The sequence below is a fragment of the Hyla sarda genome, chromosome 2 (assembly GCF_029499605.1).
Source record: "Hyla sarda isolate aHylSar1 chromosome 2, aHylSar1.hap1, whole genome shotgun sequence".
In the NCBI taxonomy this organism is placed as follows: Eukaryota; Metazoa; Chordata; class Amphibia; order Anura; family Hylidae; genus Hyla; species Hyla sarda.
The window spans coordinates 105,091,304-105,111,820 of record NC_079190.1 but is presented as its reverse complement, the minus strand read 5'-3'; the positions used below and the strand labels follow the sequence as shown (position 1 = coordinate 105,111,820).

General features: G+C 40.9%; 2 protein-coding genes across 4 annotated transcripts in view; one reads left to right on the top strand and one right to left on the bottom strand.

Moving 5' to 3' along the window:
• Nucleotides 1-20,517, top strand: part of ENDOU (endonuclease, poly(U) specific) — a 72,330-nt gene that overhangs the window by 17,055 nt on the left and 34,758 nt on the right. The window contains exon 1 of one of the 3 annotated variants that reach the window (XM_056562763.1): nt 2,284-2,336. The exons of 1 other annotated variant lie outside the window; for it this stretch is intronic. In XM_056562763.1, the coding sequence (XP_056418738.1) occupies nt 2,303-2,336 (34 nt within the window). In that variant the 5' untranslated portion in view covers nt 2,284-2,302. Of the gene's footprint in view, nt 1-2,283; nt 2,337-14,809; nt 15,109-20,517 lie in introns of those variants that run through there. One more of the 3 variants, XM_056562760.1, reaches the window with a different exon arrangement.
• TESPA1 (thymocyte expressed, positive selection associated 1) overlaps nt 1-20,517 on the bottom strand; it is a 91,052-nt gene that overhangs the window by 65,204 nt on the left and 5,331 nt on the right. The gene's annotated exons all lie outside the window — the stretch shown is intronic.

Genomic DNA, 20,517 nt, shown 5'->3' with positions numbered 1-20,517 from the left:
CTGTATGCAACAATTTCTACAATAAAGACTTTGCTACTGTATGGTGAGTGCTTTCACCTATATACTCTTTGCAAGTGCTATTCGAACAGTGGTCTCCTACTTATGTATATCTGCGGGCCACATCATTCAACCCCCTGATCCCCCTGTGCCACTTTATTCCCCCTGTGCCAAATCACCCCCCCCCCTTATTAACCCCTTGCAGGGCTACCATCAGGGAGGTACAACCCATACCCCTGTAAGGGACCCAGGGCTTCAGGGGGCCCGGACGGCCCTGTCCTTTTTTTTTTTTTTTTTTTTTTTTTTTAAGCTTGTCAGTGAGTGACTGTGTCTGTCATTCACTGACTGCTGGGGGCCCACCACTGTACACTGCTCGCTGACTAATTGACTGACTACATACAGTCAGTCAATCAGTCAGAAAAGTCGGCGGGCCCCCTCACTGTCACACGCTGGGCTGGCCCTACCAGGGAAACAGTCTTGCCCCGTCACTGAACTACTACTTACATCTGCCTGTGGGGACTTGCTGGCGGAGGTGCGCACGGTGAGTGACGTCATTGCAAGCACTGCGCCAAAACGCAGACGTCCTGCGTGGCATGTGCGATGACGTCACTTACAGCGCGCACCTCTTTCAGGAATTCCTTGCAGGCAGATGTAAGTAGCCCAGGCCGTGTGAGTGATTAAGTGAGTGTGAGTGAGTGTGTGTGAGTGTGTGTGCTACCTAATGTGGGGAAACTATGCTACGCTATGCTACCTAATGTGGGGAATCAATGCTATGCTACCTAATATGGGGAATCTATGCTACCTAATGTGGGGAAACTATGCCATGCTACCTAATGTGGGGAAACTATGCTATGCTACCTATTGTGGGGAATCTATGCTATGCTACCTAATGTGGGGAATCTAAGCTATGCTACCTAATGTGGGGAGTCTATGCTATGCTACCTAATGTGGGGAAATCTATGCTATGCTACCTAATGTGGGGAACCTATGCTACCTAATGTGAGGAAACCACACTACCTAATGTGGGGAAACTATGCTATGCTACCTAATGTGGGGAATCTATGCTACCTAATGTGGGGAATCTATGCTTCCTAATGTGGGGGAACTGCTGCCTACCTAATGCAGATTAATGTAAGTTGCAGTGCAATTTTATGGCGTGGGGGTCCAGGCAAATTTTTTGCACAGGGGCCCTCTGCGCCAGGCATAGGCTGCATCCCTCTATATGGGGGGTACAGCTCTGTCCCCTGAAAGAAATCTCTTCCCCTGCCAGGCTGGTCCATCACCCCCCCCTCTCCCGCCCTATTGCCCGCCTGCTCGCCGCTTTAAAAAGAAAAAGCGCATTTCACACGGTGCTTCTTTCATTGCTGCTCCTGCCCGGCAGCACTTAAGATGCACACAGCTTTCAATATGTGCCTGCGGCTGGAGTGACAGGTAGGGGCCAGCAACTTCATCCTGTCACTCCAGCCCGGGCTTCCTGTGTGGCAAGAGGCTGTCCTCACAGGAAGCAGAGAGAAGAGGAGTGACAGCAGCTGCAGGGGAACGAAGGAGAGGTGAGTGACTTTTTTATTCATTTACAATTTTTTTCATGGTGTGAGGGGCATAATATACGATGGGGGCAATGTGAGGGGGATATTATACAAAAGTGGGCACTATGGGGTTAATATACGATCGGGGCAATATGAGGGGGATAATATAGAAAGAGAGTAATATGAGGGGGATAATGTAGAAAGGGGAGCAATAGGAGAGGGGTAATATAGAAAGGGGAGCAACATGAGGGGGTAATATAGAAAGGGGAGCAATATGAGGGGTCAATATGGAGACCCTCACTCTGCCTATCCCCTGAAAGACAAAGGTGTTTTTGAAATTAACTTTTTGCTGTTTTTAACCTCTTAATACACATTCCCATCAGCGATGATGTAACACTTTCAAAACAGCAAATAGGTTTGCAAAATGCCTGTAGGCATTTCACTGTTTTGCTATTCTATCTTAAAAAGGCATGTGAATTCGGAGAGTCACAAGAAAGGTAAATAGGCCTTATATGAAATTAAACATATTTCCAATGTACGAGCATTTCTGAAAATGTACTGATAAAAATATATTTATTCTTCTTAATCCTCTAGGTGTCTGTTTTGTTTTGTCCTGTTGCCCTTGGTTACGACCACCTTAGGACATCCACTGAGATGGTCAGGCATGCTCAGTTCACCTGCATATTGCTCCTTGCATATGCAAGCATAGGGGAATTGTGGGAAAGTCTTTGTTCTGACAATAGCAAGGTCACAGTTTTTTCAGGAAATCAAGTGATCAGATGCATGTGTTAGAGGAACAGTACAAGGATGTAGGTAATTTTACTTTAAAAAAAAGCATTTGTACTTCTTTAGCTATATGTATGTGCAACACATCTGGTTTTACCAACTTTTCTGCCAACGTTATCTCATAGGAAAACCCTTGTGTTATGTGATGCTTTTGAAGAAGTCAGGTTGAGCTTTGGAACACATACAAAGGAAACTAATAGGGTTAACAGGGTTAACTTTTTATATTTGCTTTAACACTTTATAATTACCGTATTTTTTGCCGTATAAGACGCACTTTTTCTTCCCCAAAACTGGTGGGAAAAAGTCAGTGTGTCTTATACGGCGAATACACACCTATTGCGGCGGTCCCTGCGGCCATCAACGGCCGGGACCCGCGGCTAATACAGGACATCACTGATCGCGGTGATGCCCTGTATTAACCCTTCAGACGCGGCGATCAAAGCTAACCGCCGCGTCTGAAGGGAAAGTGACACTAACCCGGCTGTTCAGTCGGGCTGTTCGGGACCGCCGCGATTTCACCGCGGTGGTCCCGAACAGCCCGACTGAATAGCCGGGTTAGTGCTTACAGGACACCGGGAGGGACCTTATCTGCCTCCTCAGTGTCTTCTCCATTCAGGGATCCCCTGTATGGCCGGCGCTCTCCTTCCTCGTCATTACGTCGTCGCGTACGTGCGCCGGAGACGGAGAGCGAGGATATCCGGCCGGCAGCAGAGACGTTCCGGAGCGACGGGGACACAGCGACAGCGATGGAGCAACATCCAGGGCAGCGGTGACGGGTCCGGAGCGGCGGGGACACGTGAGTATTACCTCCTATGCAGTGGTCTTCAATCTGCGGACCTCCAGATGTTGCAAAACTACAACTCCCAGCATGCCCGGACAGCCAACGGCTGTTCGGGCATGCTGGGAGTTGTAGTTTTGCAACATCTGGAGGTCCGCAGGTTGAAGACCACTATTGGGTTCAAAATCTTAATTTTTTTAGATTTTGCACCTATAAATTGGGTGCGTCTTATACACCGGTGCGTCCTATAGGGCGAAAAATATGGTAATATATTTATAGACATCTCTTAACAACTGAGTTTTAATGTCATTTCTGAATACTATTCTGTGGATTACTGTTCACCCACCTCAAACCTGATTGACGTCACCAGGCTTTGGCACGCATCTTTTGGGCAGTACTTATATCTATTTAAGTTTGTGTCATGAGTGGTATCTATTTTACCTGACAAAGGTGCGGGCCACATGCTGAAAAGTGTTCTAATTTAATTGCAGTAAACAATGAGTTGCTGTTGACTAGTACTGAGTCAGCAGCATACTTTTCCCTGACAAAGCATTGAGCACCCGCATATAAGGACTTTATATGTTTACATAGAAAACCTTTATTGGTTACAAATCACATAGGGAACACATGGAGAGATGCTGCAGTACAGAGACTGTCAGACAAGCTGATGTGTTATAATGTAACAAGAAATACTGGTTCACCGGCTCCATGTCTGGGAAGTGTTTTAAATCATCTGATGTTCACGAAGAACAGTGGATTCATTAAGTTTTTTGTCGTCACAGATTTGGGCACAAAATACATACCGAAAAACATTTGCATTATGTGGCAATTGATTTTAATAGGAATATGCGCCATAGCACATTTTTTAATATACTAGAAAAAAGTTACACGTCATTTATTCTGACTTCCTTAACAGGAAGGTGCATCTGAAATGAAGGGCACAAAATAAATAGGAAAAACAGTATCCATGACTGCCAATAAAAAACTAGGTCAAAACAGAAATCTGAATTTACCCCTGGAATTCCTGCAGTGTATTTTGTGGCATTTTGTACTCCCAGTGAAAATATGGTGTGTGAACAAACCCTATCAAGAAACAATGGGAAACCTGACCAACCACAACTACAAATCAAGGTGAAGCTGCTCATATGGAAATAAATGCTGAAACCGAGGGTTAATCCACTTCCTAATGATTAGAATAGAGTGAGTAATAAAAGACAATAGTTAGAGTTGAGTGAACTATTGAAAAGTTCGGTTTGCAGGGTTTCCCAAACTTTTTGAAAATCACGAGTTCAGTTCGGCTCGGTTCAACTCAAACCGGCAATGAAATAAGCCCCTAGAGATGACAGCGCAATACTGTAGCGAAGGTGTTTGCAGAAAACTGTTATATTCACTACTGTGCTGACAGGCCCTATAGGCATACAGTATATAGGTGCAACTTGAATATGCTTTGTGGGTGGGTGGCACAGATCACTGCACTTCACTGGCTACTGTAGCTGGTTCAGTAACACTATTATAGTCAGAAATCACTACTGTCTTCACAGGCCCTATAGGTATATATAGGGGCCAATTGAATATGCTTTATGGGTGGGTGGCACAGATCACTGCACTTCACTGGCTACTGTAGCTGGTTCAGGAACACTATTATAGTCAGAAATCACTACTGTCTTCACAGGCCCTATAGGTATATATAGGTGCCAATTAAATATGCTTTGTGGGTTGGTGGCACAGATCACTGCACTTCACTGGCTATTGCGGCTGGTTCAGGAACACTATTATAGTGACAAATCACTACTGTCTTCACAGACCCTATAGGAATATAGGTGCCACTTGAATATGTTTTGTGGGTGGGTGGCACAGATCAATGCACCTCACTGGAGCTGGTTCAGGAACACTATTCAATTCAGGAATATGCAGGTATGAGCAAGTGGGGTAACACTAAATTTGCCCCCCCCCTGCGAGACCTACTGAGGAGGCCCCTAAGCTCCTCCCCCACAAGGTATACCACACCCATGCCAATGTACCCCCACCCATACCAAATTGCTCTTCCCATACTGATATGCACCACCCATAGGCATTTTCTATGGATATATGAAGAGCATTTGTAAGTAAGACTTACATTAGTTTTTTTTAAATGCCACTGTAGTGTACAATATATAGCATAGATAAAATAATACAATTATCTGTTTTAAACCCTAAGTAAATAAACAAGTGAGGACTGCCAGACACTGCACCCTCTGAATATAATACTATAATACTGCCAGATACTGCACCGTCTGAATATACTGCCAGACACTGCACCCTCTGAATGTAATACTACCGCACACTATGGCCTCAGAATATTATATTATTATACACTGCGCACTTTAAATATAATACTACCACCCACTGCTAACTCTGCTTATAAAACTAACACACACTGCCACTCTGTCTTCCTTCCTGACACCAACCTCAGTGCAGCTCCGATCTGCCCACCAACGTCATTTAATGAGGCTGGTAAATATACATACACATATACATTACATATAATACACACTGTGGACTCAAAAATATAATACTACCATATATACACTGTGTCCTGTAAATATAATACTACCACACACTGTTACCTCTGCATATGGAACTAACACACACTTGCACTCTGTCTTCATGTCACAGGGGTTCGGCAAGCTTCTCTGAGCGACCGCAGATTTTTCCTTTCAGTTTAAACGCTGTGATCGGCATTGATCACAACTTCTAAAGGGTTAAATAATGGACAGCGGCGGGATCGCCGCTGACTGCCATAAGCAGTGAGTGTCTGGCTACAGATAGTAGTCGACACTTACTGCTTTGATGCAAACGCATCTCCTGTGCTCGCTTCCAAGCCGCTTAAGGCATCGGGGTGTACAGGTAATCCCTGCGTCCTTAAGTACCAGGGAACGAGGGTGTACCTGTAAGCCCTGCATCCTTAAGAGGTTGACACACATACATTAACCCCTTCCATATTAACATCAACTCACCCCCCCCCTTTCCCAAATTCCATGAAAAAAATATGTAATCAAAATAAAAGTAAACATAGTTGGCATTGCCGTGTGCTTTTCTATTAACCATTAAAATATAACATTATTTATCTCGTACAGTGAATGGTGTACAGTAAACGTAAAAAAATACTAAACCCCAGAATTGCTTTTTTTTATCACATCATACTCCAGAAAAAATGAATTAAAAAGTGATCAAAAAGTCCAATCGATACAACAATTGTACAGATAAAAACTACAGATCACGGCGCAAAGAATTAGGCCTTATAGAGCCCAGTAACCAAAAAAAAGTAAAAAACAATTATAGTGGTCAGAAAATGGCAATGAAAAAGAAAAAGAAAAATTCTAAAAAAGTCTAGAATTTTTTTAAATTAGCAAAACACTAGGCAAACTATACAAATTGGGTATTGTTTAAATGGTGCCAACCTAATGTATCAAGATTACATCTTAGTTTGACCTCACGGTTAAAGGGTACTCCACTGGAAAAAAAAAATTATTAACTGATGCCAGAAAGTTAAGCAGATTTGTAAAGTACCTCTATTTAAAAATATAAATCTTCTAGTACATATCAGCTGCTGTATTCTCCAAGGAAGTCCTTTTCTTTTTGTATTTCCTTTCTGTCTGACCACAGTGCTCTCTGCTGACACCTCTGTCCATGTCTGGAGGAATTGTAATTCAGGAAAAGGGATTATGTAAAAGAAGCCTACAAAATTCTTGAAGATCCGGAGTACTATACAACATTGACATACAACCCGACAATAAAATACAAAGAGACCTGTATCACCTTAGTCCAAGAAGCCTTCGATAAAGGAATGTTAACTAAACAAGATAAAGAGTTCATCATAGTGAAAAATCCGAAGACAGCATTGTTCTACCACCTTCCTAAGGTACATAAATGTACAAAAAAAACACCCGGACGACCCATTATATTAGGGATAAATTCCATCACCAGTAAGTATGTCCAAAGATATTGACATTCTATTACAAAAGTACATAGTAGAATTGGACTCCCATTTCAAGGATACCCCATCTTTGGCTGGGTTCACACCACGTTTTGTTAACTACGGTTCCCGTATGCGGCTGGGAGGAGGGGGGACGGGGCTTAATCACGGCGCCCGCACTCAGTCGTATTCGGGAACCGTATTTAATGCATGTCTATGAGCCGACCAGAGTGAACCGCAGCCTCCGGTCGGCTTCGTTTTCGGCCATATGCGGTTTCCCGACCGCAGGCAAAAACGCGGTCGACCACGTTTTTGCCTGCGGTCGGGAAACCGCATACGGCTGAAAACGAAGCCGGAGGCTCATAGACATGCATTAAATATGGTTCCCGAATACGGCTGAGTGCGGGCGCTGCGATTATGCCCCGCCCCCCTCCTCCCAGCCGTATACGGGAACCGTAGTTAACAAATTGTGGTGTGAACCCAGCCTTTAATAGAAATACTGAAGACCCATAGCTGGCAACCTGATTATCTTTGGGCAACACTTGATGTTTCAGCACTCTACTCTAACATTCCTGACAAACAAGGCCTTGATGTAATCAAACATGTTTTGGGGAAAAAAAGACCCCTCTATGACCGATCTTCAAAAAAGTTCATTTTTGATTGCATCGATTTCATTCTTTATCATAACTATTTCACATTTGAAAATAAAACATACAAACACACGGGACCGCCATTGGTACGCATTTCGCACCAGCATTTTCAAACCCATACATGTGGGCATATGAGCAACAACACATTTATAATAATCACCAATGGGAGACAAAATAAAATGATACAAAAGGTATATTGATGATTTACTGTTTATATGGCAAGGCACGAAAGAGGAATTCCTAAACTTTGCAAAATATCTAAACAACAATGCCTATAACATCACACTTACCGGTAGATGCGACGAGACTATGGAGTACCTGGATCTAGAGCTATCTAATGAAGGAGAACAGATCATTAACAAAATATATTTCAATAAGATAGACTGCAACAGTCTATTAACTTATAACAGCTGCCATTACATGAAATGGAAAGTAAACTTACCTTATGGACAATTCCATCGCCTGTGAAGAAATTGTACAAAAACAAAGGACTATGTTAAGCAGAGCCATATTATAACCACAAGGCTCACAGAGAAGGGGTATCCAAAGAAGATAGTGAAGACAGCGTATTAAAGAGCCCTGGTGGGACCCTATGCTACAGGGAAAGAAGATATGAGACCCCCCCCCCCCCAAAAAAAAAAAAAAAAATGAATCAAACAGAACCAAACAATAGGTTATAGAAATAAACCACAACCAGATTACAAACATAATTTTATCTCAACTTATTCCACAAGACACAATATCATAAAACAAATCCTGGAGAAGCACTGGGCAATCCTTTTACAAGATCCCATCCTAAAGGAACATGTCCCAAAATTACCTCAGATGACCTTTCGGAGAGCCAAGATGCTCAAAAGCAAACTTGCCCCCAGCAGGCTGAAAGATGTTACATCAATAAATGCCCCCCCCAAAAAATGCAGAAATCCTGGGGACTTACAGGTGCAACAGTCACACCTGTAAATGTTGCGAAAAATACAGGAGAATTATTCAAAATTAAAAATAAAATAGACTGCTCCACCACATTCACAATATATCGGCTAGAATGTGAATGCAATCTGCAATACGTGGGCCACACAACAATTGCGAACTAGAATGAATAATCACAGATTAAATGTTCAAAAAGGATATTTGTTTCATAGCGTATTAAGGCACACTGCAGAAAAACACAATAATAACTTCCTGGCCTTTCAACTCACAGCTATCGAGCACATTCCTATAGAAGTACATAACAGATTCAAACAATTTTTTTGATATATAAACTCAACACACTGACTCCGACAGGTTTAAATGAAGGAATGGACTTAATCCGCTGGAAAACATGGGCATTTAGACTGAGTAAAAACATAACCTATGATCACATTTCAGTGTTTTTGCATACTTGTTGTCAGCACCATCGTACTGCAGGACCAAATACGGCCTATTCAGCTATGCACACAATCCTTTACTTATAGTCGATCTATAGCCAGTCTGAAGGACTTCTATCTAGCCTTCAATCACCACATATATGTATATATATATATATATATATATATATATATATATATATATATATATGCTAGCTGAGTACCTAGCGTTGCCCGGTTTTTCCATCCCAATCCTTGTTGGGAAGGGAAATGAACAAACGAAGAAGCTTTTGCCTTCAAATCACGTCCTCATATATTATTGTCATATCTCAACCCCATATCCTGACCTCATATCTCAATCTTACATCCCGTCCTCATATCCCGACCTCATATCCCGTCCTCATATCCCTTCATTATATCTCAAAATCATATCCTGACCTCCTATCCTGTCCTCATATCTCGACCTCATATTCCGTCCTCCTATCCTGTCCTCATCTCTCGACCGCATATCTCGACCACATATCTCGTCCTCATATCCTGACCTCCTACCCCGTCCTCCTATTTTGACCTCATATACTGTCCTCATATCCCAACCTCATATATCGACCGCCTATCCTGTCCTCCTATCTTGACCTCATATCCCGACCTCATATCCCATCCTCATATCTCGACCTCCTATCTTGACCTCCTATCTTATATTCTATCCTCATATTATGTCCTCATATTCTGTCCTCATCTCTCAACCTCATATACCATCCTCATTTCCCGACCTCCTATCTTGACCACATATCCAGTCCTCATATCCCGACCTCATATCCCGTCCTTATGTCCCATGCTCATATCCTGTCCACACTTAGCTCTGCTGCATACACACTCACACACTCCCCATGTTCTTGATGAGAGCAGGAGATTGCACCTGTGTAGTGTAAGCATGGTGACCGTACAGCTAAGAATACCACTGTATGTGCAGGGAGAGAGAAGGAGATATGGCTGTTAAGTCTATGTGTGATTGTGTGTATGTAGCAGAGATACGTGTGTATGTGTATGTAGCAGAGCTGAGTGTGAGTGTGTATGTAGCAGAGCTGAGTGTGTGACTGTGTATGTAGCAGAGCTGAGTGTGTGTATATTCAGCAGAGCTGAGTGTGTGAATGTGTAAATTCAGCAGAGCTGAATGTGTGTATCTAGCAGAGCTGAGTGTATGATCATTTGTATGCAACAGATCTGCGTGTGTGATTGTGTTTATGTAGCAGAGCTGAGTGTGTGATTGTGCGTATGAAGCAGTGCTGAGTGTTAGTGTGTGTGTGTAGCAGAGCTGAGTGTGTGAGTGTGTATGTAGCAGAGCTGAGTGTGTGATTGTGTAAATGCAGCAGAGCTGAATGTGTGAGTTTGTATCTAGCAGAGCTGAGTCTGTGATTATTTGTATGCAGCAGATCTGAGTGTGTGTATGTAGCAGAGCTGAGTGTGTGTATGTAGCAGAGCTGTGTGAGTGTGTGTATGTAGCAGGGCTGAGTGTGTGTATGTAGCAGAGCTGAGTGTCTGATTGTGTGCATGTAGCCGAGCTGAGTGTGTGTATGTAGCAGAGCTGTGTGTGCATGTAGCAGAGCTGAGTGTGTGAGTGCATGAATGTAGCAGAGGTCGGGATAGGAGGTCGGAATAGGAGGTCGGAATAGGAGGTCAGATAGTAGGTCGAGACATGAGGTCAGGATATGAGGATGGGATATGAGGACTGGATATGAGGACGGGATATGAGGTTGAGATAGGAGGACAGGAAATGAGGTCGAGATAGGAGGTCGGGATATGAGGGAGAGATATGAGGATAGTATATGAGGTTGAGATATGAGGACGGAATATGAGGATGCGATAGGAGGTCGGGATAGGAGGTCAGGATAGGAGGTCAGGATAGGAGGTTGTGATATGAGGATGGGATATGAGGACGAAATAGGAGGTCGGGATAGGAGGTTGGGATAGGAGGTCGGAATAGGAGATCGGATAGTAGGTCAAGATATGAGGTCGGGATATGAGGAAAGGATATGAGGTCGAGATAGGAGGTTGGGATATGAGGACCAGATATGAGGACGGGATATGAGGTTGAGATGGGAGGACAGGAAATGAGGTCGAGATAGAAGGTCGGGATATGAGGGCGAGATATGAGGATGGGATATGAGGTTGAGATATGAGGACGGAATATGAGGACGCGATAGGAGGTCGGGATAGGAGGTTGTGAAATGAGGATGGGATATGAGGACGAAATAGGAGGTCGGGATAGGAGGTTGGGATAGGAGGTCGGAATAGGAGATCGGATAGTAGGTCAAGATATGAGGTCGGGATATGAGGAAAGGATATGAGGTCAGGATAGGAGGTCAGGATATGAGGTCAAGATATGAGGACGGGATATGAGGTCGGGATATGAGGACTGGATATGAGGTCGGGATATGACAACAATATATGAGGACAAGATATGAAGTAAAAAGCTTCCTCATTTGTTGATCTTCCTCCTCAAGAAGGATTAGGAAGGAAAAACCGGGCAACGCTGGGTACTCAGCTAGTATATATATATATATATATATATATATATATATATATATGTGTGTGTGTGTGTAAGTGTGTACGTGTGTCTGCGTAGACATATTCATACATGTTTTAGTATACCTCTCTATCCATTCACACATTTTTTTCCCAAATATCAATCCTGTATACACAGTGGTATGATACTACAAGTGCAGAGTTAGATTGTCCACATACAACACCTGTGCCCGGAAAATAAGAAGGATAATCGAAAAACACTGGCACATTCTGAAAGAGGATACTTTCCTAAAAACACCCTTCCTGAATGCCCAAGATTGACTTGATCGCAGAGCCCTATCATTGAAAACACGACTAGCACCCAGACAAATCAAAAAAACTCAGCTGGATGCCTTTGGTCAACCTCTTCCCAAAGGAAGCTATAAATGTTTCAAACCCCGATGTCTTTGTTGCACTCAAATTACTCATAGGCAAACATAATTTTCCTCTCACAGTACTTGGGAACAATTCCAGATTAAACAGTGCCAAAACAATTAATATATATGCTTCAGTGCAATGTCTGCTCATTATAATACATAGGCCGGACTACTCAACCATTACATCTGAGGCTAAAACAACACTGTCTGAATATAAGAAATGAATGTAAGAAAAAAGTTCCTCCTGTATAAGCTTTCCAAACATTGCACGTTCCATCATCCTGAACATCCCGATCCAATTTGTATCACCCATATTGACTTTTATCCCATGTGACGTTAACAATAGGTTTGAACAGTTGAAACATCTTGAAACATACTGGATCTATAAATCGTCCACTATAGTCCCGAAAGGATTGAATGAGATAAGTGAAGTCATCATTTAATCCGTTGGACCACAGCCGCCGCAACATAAAGTCTCCCTACTGGTCATAGGTGTTCCTTAACAACCAGCAATATGATGCTGAAGAAATGGATAGTACATCACTTACCGTTCCTTTCCATTTCATATCCTCATAATTATTTTCTCTTTTTCTTTTGATTTCTCCTTTACGGTCTCCGTACATCCAGTTCTTGTTCCACCTACTTCTAGTGTTTGATTCCACCTACTCTCTAGTGTCAATATGACGCATACCGTCAATATTGCGTATACCGTCATGTGTTGCGTCCTTGCTAAACAACAAATGCATCCGCTTGTCTGACCATTAGAGGGCACTGTCCATACCTTACTCCTATTACACAGGTAACATTATATCACCTATACTATACTACATATATAAATATACAATTTACTGCCTTTTATGGTTCGGAACCTTACCCTGCTATTAATTATTTGCTATTTCCTATAAATTTATGGTCTTAGTAATTTTAATGATCTATCGGTATCGTACATTTAACTTTTTTACCATCTGGTGTCACAACCATTTTATGTTGTCTAATATATAAATACCTGACAAAGAGATCGGTCCAGTCTTGAAACGCCTTATGAGAAGCGTTGTTTTTATACCTTTTAAAACAATAAGCCACTTGCAGTTTAACCCCGACTCTGCATCCTTGATGGTCTAGCGCTCCATATGATGTCCTGATTTGATGACCTTTGCTGTCCGATTTCCTGGATTTTCTTTCTTCGGTACTAGACCCTCTATACCAGTGGGACCTGTGTGCAGCTGACCATTTCTCTATACTGCGAAAAAAGGTGGTGTGCTCTTAGCAGAACACCATCTGGTAAGAGGCAAATCCTTCCTTTATACCATATTATACAAATATCTGACAATCTTCGTCAGGTGTGCACCACCTTGTTTTTCCTTATCTTCCAGATATATCTAATGATGATGTTTATTTCATAACATTAGAACCGCAAATATAGCTTGTCATTTAACAATTATGTGACTTCACCTCCTTCAGATATTTAATACAAATTACTAGAGTATGTAGCTGTGGTTCTAAACAATCACAGGTATACAGGAATTACAAATATTTTTTGTTTTGTTTTTCATTATACAGTTTATAAATTTTTTTAAAAGGTGTCATTACAAAGTACAATTGATCATGCAAAAAAAAAAAAAAAAAAAAAAAAGAACAGCCCTCATATGGAAATATGAAATAATAAAAGTGTTATGAGGCAGGGAAAAAAAAAAAAAGCAAACGTGTCAAAATGAAAATTGGCTGTTTCCTTGGGTTTAAGCCTTTCCATGATTTCAGTAGGAGTTTGAGCCACAACATTTATACAAAGTTTTAAAAATTCGACATGCAGTTAAAATGTAAAAATCTACTTACGCATATAAAACCTAATTCCCATTTAGTTTTAAACATTAAATTGAAATAGGTGGTTGGTTTAAAACATTTTTTTAATAAAGAATTGTCTAATAAATGGTCATTTTGCTAACCCAGTCATTCACATTTTAGTACATATTGGTCATTAAAGTTGAATAAACTGGCCACACATGATCAATGACATTGGGCAAAGGACAATCTAAAGTTCTGTCCTTATCACTTTAAGAACAAAGCGGTTGGGGGAGAAAATCTAGCTTGCCTGTCCCTTCTCTCCACCAAAATCATCTGTCAGTAGAGTTAGGAAGCTGCCAAACACCTTAGAGTGTTGTCAGAACTTGCTGGTGGTGACAAGTTTGGACTACTTTAGTAAAAGGTATATGGGTACTTTAAAGGGGTGCCACCATTGCCCCTGTCAGTAATTGTTTAGAGTAGGAGCAAATCCCCATAGCAAACCTCTCCTACTCCGTACTCTGTCCTGACATGGACAGAGATGTCAGCAGAGAACGCTTTGGTCAGACTGGAAAGAACAACACAACTTCCTCTGGAGCATACAGCAGCTAATAAATACTAGAAAGCTTAATATTTTTAAACAGATATCATTTCCATATCTGTATAATTTTATGGCACCAGTTAATTTGAAAATCTTTTTTTGTCCTTTAGGGTACCCTTTTAAGGTCCTTGCACTACGGATGTCATTTAGAGGACATGAAGACTTATCAAGATTCTCTTACTATTAGACAGGTTGATACTGTAGTTCTGCCCCTATGTATTCAGAGATAACACATTTTTTTACACTGGGATAAGAGCAGAACATAATGTCCAAAGATGCCACTCTCTTAGAGTAAGACTGAGACGTAATGTGCAATTGTTCGAAGATACTGATACACTGACCATGCATTGGGCACAGAGAACATCCACCTAAAATATTTAGGAATATGCAGTAAAATGCATTTATCCCTTGTGTGATACCATCCTATTGGTTCTCTCTAGTAAATCTAAGGTCATTTGTACAGTAGATTTTCAATACAGTCAGAAGCAATGAGGAAATGATTAATAAGGGACATGAAATATGAAAATTCTTGTAAGGTGCAGGTTGTTGCTTGATTATAACCTCGAGAACGTCTCCTCCTTGTCAAATTAGCATATAAGTAAACACACCCTACTTTATATTGAGCCTTTCACAATAACTTGGAATCAGAAGAGGACTGGTACAGTCTTGTCATCCACCATGAAGACGCTGCTTGTTGTACTTATGTTGTGTGGCACTGCAGTCACCCAAGCCTTTCAGACCTGCTCCAGTGACAGTAAGTTGTCAGGTTACCATTATTATTAGTTTGTATGTAATCTACTGTAGTTCCTTCATATTGCACCATTGTGTCCAGGTGGAAACACTTATTTTGGCTTTGTCTTGCATGGCTTACATAGTAAACTTTATGTGTATCCTGCATAGTACAAAAAATTGCTTTCCATTGTTTAACAGTTTTATGAATGGCACAAAGAGAAAACCTCGAGTACTGTGACACTGCTATTCCTACTACAGGGCATTATTATTATAATCATAAATTGGTTGGAATTATCAATTATAATACCAATTATTGATAATATTTTTTCAACTATAATTGATAGAAACTTTTTCCATTTTGTATGTTTCCTAATGATATAGACAGACACAACACAAGGTTGCTGATTATACTACAAAAAAAGAATGATCACTGGGCCCTTATACTTTATGGGGGTTCAGGGCACGCCTCGTACCTTAGTTAAAAACATATCTTTATTTTTAAATTCTTTACTTATTTTTAAAAAGGTACATACAATTGCAAAATCAATCTATTAGTCAGCCTTTCATAAACAATTTGTGCGAATCCATAAAAATGCAGAGTATAGATCTTCACAATATATGACATTGCACTATGCAAGAAATATATTTATAGTCTTGTAAAATAAGTGTTCATAGCATAATACTGCATATACCTAGAGATACCTAAAATCACAAAAATATGATTTTCTTTAGCATCTATTTGGAGGTACTGCTTATTACCTGCTTACAACATAGTTCCCAAAGAAAACATCATGTCCTTAGAAAGTACTGCGAGGGTTCAGGCTTATTGTCACATTTAAATATAATTGATTGACCAGCCTGTGTGGCTATATACATTTATACTTTTGAACTATTTGGCATTTGATAATGGCTGGGAGAGCCAGTCAAAAAGTTGCCTGCCATGTTTGTGCGAAACACTTTTTTGCTCACATGTCAGAGTGCTGCTGCCTATCTGCTTGCTGCCCAATACATATCTACAGTGAAACATGGTGGTGGCAACATCTTGCTGTGGGGATGTTTGTCAACGGCTGGGACAAGAAGACTGGTCAAGGTTAAGATGAATGGATATTTTTAATAAAAACCTATTTAAGAGTGCTCTGGAACAGACTGGGCCGAAGGGTTCCCTTTTCAACAAGACAATGATCCTAATCACACAGACAAGTCAACAAAAGTGGCTTAGGGACAACTCTTTGCATGTTCTTGAGTGTCCCAGTTGAGCCCTGACTTAATACCAATCGAACATCTCTGGAGAGACCTAAAAATTTGGCTTCACTGAAGTCTCCATCCAACCTGCTGGAGCCTGAAAGGATCTGCAGAGAAGGATTACAGAAAATCCTAAATTCCAGGTGTGCAAACCTTGTGGCATCATATGGCATATTTGTTGCCAAAGGTGCTTCATGTAAGCAGTGAGTAAAGGGTTTGAATACTTATACTTAATATTTATTTTTTATTTTTCAATAAATTTGCTAAAAATTATTTTTTTTTTTTCAGTTTACTATTACAGGGTATTGGGGGCAAATTGGGTGTGGAAAACTTGAAAACTTGATATATATATATATGTATATATATATATATATATATATATATATATATATATATATATATATATATATATTTTTTTTTAGCATAAAACTGCAACATAACTAGATGTGAAAAACATAAAATGGTCTGAAAACTTCCCAAAGCCACTGTATTTATATATCAACCTATGACATGAACAACTTTAAGTACTATTTAGAAAAGTATTAACTAAAGGGGTACTCCGTTGCTAAGCATGGGGACCCCCATGATCTCCGTGCAGACACCTGGCGTTCTGAACAATACATTTAGAGTGCTGCATTCGGGCAGCCGTGGTTGTGACGTCACGCCACGGCCCCTCCATCCTTGTCTACAGACATGAATGGAGGGGACGTCATATGATGTCACAAGGAGGTGTGGCATGACATCACAACCACGCCCGCCCGAACCCAGCATTCTAAACATAATGTTCAGAACGCCGGGTATCTGCACGGGGGTCCCAGCGGCCAGATCCTTTGGATAGGGGATAAGATGACTAGCAACGGAGTTCCCCTTAAACTCTTTACTTTTTCTCCTCTCCAGTCTATTCTGAATGCAGCAGCAAGGCTCATATTTCTATCCAACCACTCGACAATCACTCATACAAGTTCAGCACTTCTCTTTCCTCTTCACTGTCTACCAGGCTAGCCCTGCTTTCCCGTCCGCCAAGACTAACATTCACATCACCTTCCCTAATCTAAGTCTTCTCTTTTTGCCTCACCTTCTAAATTTCCTAAAACCTGGTTGCTTCGTTCAAAAGTATACATCTACTTTATGCATTTGAATGCACTTCATATCTGCACATACACAGATATTAAAGATTTTTATTATATTTATTTAAATGCGGCGAGGAAAAGGTGCATGCGAAGGGCATAACAAATGTCAGTGGCTTATCTTCCCTGACAAAAAATTATTAGACATGTTGATATCTAACAAAATGTCCTCCAAAATCTGCTATCGGGGTATGTTTGGGATTCCCAACACCCATTAGGTTGTCATCTATTGGTAGGTTTAAGCAACTTAATATAATGTGTATTGTCAGATTTAGCTTTTACCTAATCTAGCCACTGTAAGGCTTGTAATCACACGACAGATCCACACCAATTCCGCTTCCACATTCATTTGGGTGGTTTCTGGCTTGTGATGATTTTCTGAAGAATTGGTGTGGAATCCACATGCGGAAATTCAGAAGTGTGAATGGGAGTGCAAAATCCCATAGAAGTCTATTGGGCTTTAATTTGAGGAGGGATCCGCATACAAAATCTGTGCGGAGTTCTTCATGCAGAAATTCTGCCATGTGATCAGACCCTAAATGTCTTTAGGGCTCTCCTATGAAGTAGGAGTTTGGGCCAATGGTCACACCCCACTTCTGAATTAAAATGGATCAGTGTAGGCCTCATATTAAGCCCTGCTATTCCAGGATAGCAGATAACATTATGTTTTGCTATAAAGCCCATCTTCTCTATGTATGCCACAATTTAGAATATAAGGTTATGTTCACATGACGCACAGAGAATCTCCCCATTCTGCAAACTGCAGGGTGCTGGCATAATATGCTGGCACAGGAATCCCCGTCTCATAGACGGATATGCATAGTCTGCAGAAAGAATGAACGTGCTCATTCTTTGTGCGGACATGAAAAATGGAGATTCCGTGCCAGAAACATCTGGCATGGAAATTCTGCCGTGTCCACAGAGCAGAATCCTGTTGAATTCAATGGGGCTCTGCTGCTCTGGAAATTGGCCCCCAAAAAGTTGGCTTTACTAAAGTTGCATACAATATAATTTACAATTATAAACTATAAGAAAAAAAAAAAACTATTAAAAAATACTTTGCTGCTCAATTTGAAGATTATACCATTAGATCATTGGGTAAGCCGTCCTGCTAATGTTTAAAACCTTTTTTATTGCTTAATATGCTCAGTGTTTGTCACTAGGTAACAATACCTAACCTGTAAACTTGCTTTATGTCAACAATAGGGATTTAGAATGTGTTGTCATATAGCTTTCTTTGACAAAACTGTCTCATGTTTTAATAAAGCTATAAGTGGGAAGATAAAAGGATTAAATTAGATTTTTATGGATAGATTCATCCTTATGCAGTGAGCTGACATGTAAGAGAGGGATTATATTACTCAGTTTCTTAGAATGAGTCAGTGGGTATAACCTGTAAATTCATTGTGTAAGCAGATGACATGGAAACTATAAGATATAGTACATATGCACTGACTAGTCCAGTGTTTCCCAACCAGCGTGCCTCCACCTGTTGCAAAACTATGACTCCCAGCATGCCCGGACAGCCCCTGGTTGGGGCACACTGGACTAGTCAATGGAGGGCTTTAACCCCTTAAGGACCTAGCCATTTTACACCTTAGGACCCGGCCATTTTTTGCACATCTGACCACTGTCACTTTAAACATTAATAACTCTGGAATGCTTTTGGTTATCATTCTGATTCCGAGATTGTTTTTTCGTGACATATTCTACTTTAACATAGTGGTAAACATTTTTGGTAACTTGCATCCTTTCTTGGTGAAAAATCCCAAAATTTGATGAAAAATTGGAAAATTTTGCAATTTTCTAACTTTGAAGCTCTCTGCTTGTAAGGAAAATGGATATTCCAAATAATTTTTTTTATTCACATATACAATATGTCTACTTTATGTTTGCATCATAAAATTGACGTGTTTTTACTTTTGGAAGACACCAGAGGGCTTCAAAGTTCAGCAGCAATTTTACAATTTTTCAGTTTGAAGTGGATTTGAAGGGTCTTCATCTTATAAATACCCCACAAATGACTCCATTATTAAAAATGCACCCCCAAAGTATTCAAAATGACATTCAGTCAGCATTTTAACCCTTTAGGTGTTTCACAGGATTAGCAGCAAAGTGAAGGAGAAAATTCACAATCTTAATTTTTTACACTCGCATGTTCTTGTAGACCCAATTTTTGAATTTTTACAAGGGGTAAAAGGAGAAAATGTATACTTATATTTATAGCCCAATTTCTCTCGAGTAAGCACATACCTCATATGTCTATGTAAAGTGTTCGGCGGGCACAGTAGAGGGCTCAGAAGGGAAGGAGCGACAAGGGGATTTTGGAGAGTACGTTTTTCTGAAATGGTTTTTGGGGGGGCATGTTGCATTTAGGAAGCCCCTATGGTGCCAGAACAGGAAAAAAAAAACACATGGCATACCATTTTGGAAACTAGACCCCTTGAGGAACGTAACAAGGAATAAAGTGAGCCTTAATATCCCACAGGTGTTTCACGACTTTTGCATATGTAAAAAAAATTTCAATAAAATGTGTGTTTCCCCCCAAATTTCACATTTTTGCATGGGTTAATAGCAGAAAATACCCCCCAAAATGTGTAACCCCATCTCTTCTGAGTATGGAGGTACCCCATAAGTTGACCTGAAGCACACTAAGGGCGAACTACAATGCTCAGAAGAGAAGGAGTCATATTTGGCTTTTTGAGAGCAAATTTTGCTCGGGGGGCATGTCGCATTTAGGAAGCCCCTTTGGTGCCAGAACAGCAAAATAACCCCCTCATGGCATACCATTTTGGAAACTAGACCCCTTGCGGAACGTAAAAAGGGGTACAGTGAGCATTTATCCACCACTGGTGTCTGTCAGATCTTTGGAACAGTGGGCTGTACAAAATTTTTAATTTGCACAGCCCACTGTTCCAAAGATCTGTCAGACACCAGTGGGGTGTAAATTCTCACTGCACCCCTCATTACATTCCGTGAGGGGTGTAGTTTCCGAAATGGGGTCACATGTGTTTTTTTTTTGCGTTTGTCAAAACCGCTGTAACAATCAGCCACCCCTGTGC